The following is a 5,000-nucleotide window of genomic DNA, read 5'->3' on the forward strand; positions in this document are numbered from 1 at the left end:
TTTTATCCAAAGGCCGTTTACTTCGGGTGTAAGTTTTGGATTTCACAGTTCACGATTACTCACGTTCAAAACTGACCAATTGGACCTCAGAGGGTTGGATCAAGGGAAAAGTGACGTCAAAGGCTCACTAGCTTAAAATTTCAGCGTGTGATCTGCAGCTTATTATATGACTAGCTCCGTGAGCGGGCAAGATGAACCAAATCGCGCGCCGTGATTGGCTACCCGAGCAGGCGAGATGGAGGGATAATGCCCGCTTGGGATTTCTCGCTTGGTCCCACAAGATCAAAGGTCTTTTTTTGGTGTTTTAAGTCATATAATAAATCCTTTATGGACCAAGCTTGTTCTGTCAAGATGGCTGGATAATGGCCTCGTTCTTTTTTTGCGTGTGTATGGACCTTGACTCCGTCTCGGTCCATAAACACGCCAAAAAAGAACGTGGTCAATATCCAGCCATCTTGACCTCACGCTTGGTCATATAACCCATATTTATTGCATATGCAAAACTCGAGTTTAAAAGTCTGAAAGCCCAAAACTCCCCTGCAGCATATTAATTCTGCGGTGTACACACACATTGTATTCTTGAACTAGTGAGCCTTTGACGTCATTTTCTCCTCATTCCAGCTCTCTCAAGATCTTAAAGTTAGCAATGGCAGACCATTAATATCCAAATCGTTCCATAACTACATTGCTCTAGCATATCGAAGAGAACTCTGAGAAGTAGATTTTATAAGACAGGGATGATGAACTCATGGTGATTTTAAACGTGTCGGTTACACACATCTGAATGTTTGTAAAACCTGTTGCTTCAAGCTAGGAGATGATGGCCATTTAACTTGAGATTATTATTTCACAGGTAACAGACCTCACCCCTCAGGTGGAAAGCCATTATTTGCAGAAGGTGAACCTCGTTGCCAGTTTATCGTATCAGATGTAGATCCTAGGATACACTTTGCCTTAGTGTGTGGTGCAAAGGTACATTTTTCAGTCTTGTTTTACTTTTTCATGTAAAAAGTTTTGTTCTCAACCTGGCATTTGTTTAATAATTTTGCCTAATCTCATCTTCAAGCACCACCCGCCATGAGCCGAAACCACAGATGCCAAAGTCAATCATCTTTGGTGATGTACATTTGTACATTCGAACTTTACGATGGAAAATCATGGAATCTGTACAAATCTTTGTACTGAAGAACCTCAAGAAAGTAATCATATTGGCATTCGGGCTGTGAACTAAACAAAAGCCCCACTTCACTTTCTGGAGGTGGCCGGGAATCTTTGCCAAAAACGGCTATTGGGTTTTCAGAACTATAAAACTGTTGGCCGTCTGTCTGTTGGGCAAATGTTGGCTTTTTCTTGATTGTGTGTTTGGCGACTGCTTACTGTCAGTCAAAAAGGGGATCTGCTGTTAGTTTTTAGCAAAACCTTGTTGACTTCAATGTATTTTTTAGTTTTCTTCTTACTTGTGTTGCCATAAATTATTTGGCATGCGTACCCATGAAAAAGAGAAGGGACAGAGAAAGAAAAGTAAAGGCTGCGTCATTAATTAATTGGTTTCCATTCATAGTCCAGCTTCATTCTTGGCCAATGAAACTGCAAGATTATACATGTAACGATTGCAGGTTAATGAAATATTGAGCAAGCTAAGGTAGGATACCATTCATGCAAAACTGGGGCAATAACAATAATTGTTATTGTTTCAGTTTTGAAAGAATACTAACTAAAACATTTTCTTATTTTGCATATTTTTGACAATTTTACTACACTAGTCTTGTCCAGCAATCAGAGTGTTCACTGGTGATAATCTGGAACGTGGTCTTGAAGCTGCAGCTAGGAGTTTTTGTTCACAAGAAGTGTGCATTGATAACAATGAGGTATTTTTGATCATTTGCAGCGAACAGTACTGGAATCCTACATGTACTTTGTTATTCCCATTGAAATTAATTAAGAGTTAATGAATGCCTTCATGCAGTGGAGGGTTATTGTGTTAGTATACAGTGCAGGTAATCACATGATTGTGAGTGCAATTTAGAATAAAATAGCTGCATGTACAAGAAAAGTTTTTCAATGAGCGACAAAAAATTGGGCGAGTACAATTCATAGCCTTTGAAAATAAATGCAAAATGCTTTCAATTGGTTACTCCAAATTGCACAAAAAAAATTACATGATCACTGGTTATTAATAATATACATGATACCTTAAATTGTAATAGTAGAAGCAACACACTTCGAAAATATTGAATTATTTAGGGCTTGCATTTGATTGGCTATTTATGAGTTTCTTTCATTTGATCATTGACCAATCAGAATGCTTGGATTGTTATCTTTTTTGTGTCTAATTATTGCCTCTCTTCTACACTGTACTGTTTCTCTTAGCCAATCAAAATCTGGACATTTCTTCATGTACTGTAACAGCAGTTTCTGGCTTTTAGTTTCTGTGATCCCACATTCATTCTTTTTATTAGATAAGATATTTTTCCTTTCTTTCCTTTATTCTTTATCCTTTTAAAGTGCATGTGAAGTATTTTGGAATGCTTCTCCCGTTCCAGAGATATTCATTACAAGTTTTTGTTCAAAAATTGATTACGTCACAAACTATGCAATTATGACTGTAACAAATCCCAAAATTGAAAATATCTCCAAAAATATCGGAGTAATGATATTCAAACCTGGCACCAGTAATGTACATCAGATGAGGCACAAAGTGAGATCAATTAAGATGTTGCCATGGCCACACTTTTATTTCCAGTCTCATTTCATTGTCTCTGCAATGAACCAAATATCTCAGATTTTGAACAGATAAGTACAAGCAGATGGTCAGACTTGAAACACATGGACTGCCCATAATACTTTACATTTCTGTACAAGCTAATACCAAGAGTGAACATGTCTTATTATGACAATAAACAACAAAATCAATCCTGCGTTAAATACACCCAGCAGGAAAAATGGTTGCCATGGCAACAGCATAGAGGGTATCATTTTGTGGCTTACTTGATGTAGATTACTGCTGCCAAGTTTGAACAACACCAACATTTTTCAATATTTTCGGAGCAGTCACTGTAACGCTTGTGATGTCTTCAATTTTTTAACAAAAACATGAATATCTCAGTCTATACCGAAAGACAGTACTCCATTCTTCATCATTTTGAAAGGTCTTTAAAACAAGTAAAAGATGTTTTTTACTTATCTATGCACTTTTAGTAATTGCACATATTAAGCAGCAGCCAACTTGATTACTACGGTACTTTGGCTGCTGTAATTCCCCATGTACAATGCAAATTATATAATTTTATTCATCCTGACAGTTTTACATTGTATAGATCTTTATAAGAATATAATGCACTGGGTTTTTCTTTCCCTTTTCAATCAAAACAGTATAGTATCTTTATCAACATGATTATTTCATGCAACAGTCCCTGAAAAATCCCAAAAATTTGTTTTTTCAACTTCAAGGTTACCATGTCAAAAATATTCCTTTGGTACAAACAGGACTTTGGGTCAACAGACAAGGAACTTTTAAGGTGTGTCATTAGAGATGACCTTTAAATACTGGTAGTACTACACGTACATTTTTGTAAAGAGTCCTTTTTTAGGCTCATCAATGTCACATGTTTAATTAAATAAAGTTTTTCAGTTTTTCAGTTTCAGTACATACATGTACATGCATATGTATACACGAATTTCTGAAATCTTGACTTATGCCTTTGTGATGAAATCTTAACTTGTGATTTTGCTGGGATAGTTGAATCTTTGATTACTGCACTCTCCAGTAACAATAAAATTAATAGCTATTACATGTATATAGTCTACTGATCATTTTCATGGACCACACTTGTGGGAACACGATTGTTGTCAGACATAATAACCTCTGTGATATCAGGACTTCAGACAACAACTTTAGAGGACCCTGTTCGATTTGCAAAATGTCACTGGAATCATGTAGAACTGCCCTTTGTTTGGTCCAATATCCAACTTACGTTATTTGTAGGTATAGCTTTGTCAAGTTCTGTCGCAATTTACAGAATATTTACTTTTCATTTTTGACTTGTACAGTGTAATGAATTAAGGTGATACCCTGGTTTTGCATTGTACATTTTACTGCGTGTACTTTTTTGCATCATTGGCAAACGCATTAGCTCCCGCACATTGCTGAAGTGGCAGATTTTTATTGAGGAAAATGGTTATTTTTTCCTGAATGAGCATAGTAACTCCCACCCTTCCTTTTAATGGTCTTACTAATCGTAATAGGTACACGGAGAGCATTTTATGGAGAAAAAAGTTGGGTATAGTAGAAGTCATAGTATTTATAATTATATAAAATAATAGTGATGTAAAACTGCATTTGGAGCCAGACACTGAGTGAGTGGTGATAATGTCACAGTCCAATTTGCTTACATTTCTTTGCAAGATCGAGCAATTTGACTTTACTGAATGATTTTAGCCCAGACAGACAAGTAGGCTCGAGTTTTTAGTAATAGTCAGTAGCTTTTGCTATACAAGAACATTTTTCCAGTTGATCAAGTTTTGAGCGCTTCTCGTGTAATTCAGTGAAAAACACAGAATAAGGGGCATGCAGTGCGAAAACAAGCACTGTGCCCCCATCTTTTTATTGCATTTTTTTTAATGTCCTGTGCATAAATATAAATTGTGCCAAGTTTGGCAAAAATCTATACAAAAATTTGGTTTTATCAACGGAGTTGATAATGTAAATTGGCCACCGTACAGAGATTCTAAAAGCTGACGTTTCGAGCGTTAGCCCTTCGTCAGAGCGAATCGAGGGATTATGGGTTACGTGTAGTTTTTATAGTAGAGTAGGAGCTACGCTATTGGTGGTAACATGGCAACGTGAAAAATAGGAATATATTAGTTAAATGAAAAGCGTTCGTTAATACCGTGAGGATTAAGGGTGCCGATTTGAAAGATGAATTTTTGTTCCAGATTCTTGCGGCTTTCCGTCGTACCTAGATGTAGGGAAAGGCCGCAGATAGCCATGTGTTTTTTGG

At 36.6% G+C, this 5,000-nt stretch overlaps 1 protein-coding gene across 1 annotated transcript in view; it reads left to right on the forward strand.

The window, feature by feature from the left end:
- LOC138022457 (uncharacterized) overlaps positions 1 to 5,000 on the forward strand; it is a 9,484-nt gene that overhangs the window by 2,726 nt on the left and 1,758 nt on the right. The window contains exons 3-5 of the mRNA XM_068869589.1: positions 854 to 972; positions 1,764 to 1,868; positions 3,451 to 3,518. Coding sequence (XP_068725690.1) covers positions 854 to 972; positions 1,764 to 1,868; positions 3,451 to 3,518 — 292 coding nt within the window. The remainder of the gene's footprint in view (positions 1 to 853; positions 973 to 1,763; positions 1,869 to 3,450; positions 3,519 to 5,000) is intronic.

Source organism: Montipora capricornis, chromosome 10 (assembly GCF_036669925.1).
Source record: "Montipora capricornis isolate CH-2021 chromosome 10, ASM3666992v2, whole genome shotgun sequence".
In the NCBI taxonomy this organism is placed as follows: Eukaryota; Metazoa; Cnidaria; class Anthozoa; order Scleractinia; family Acroporidae; genus Montipora; species Montipora capricornis.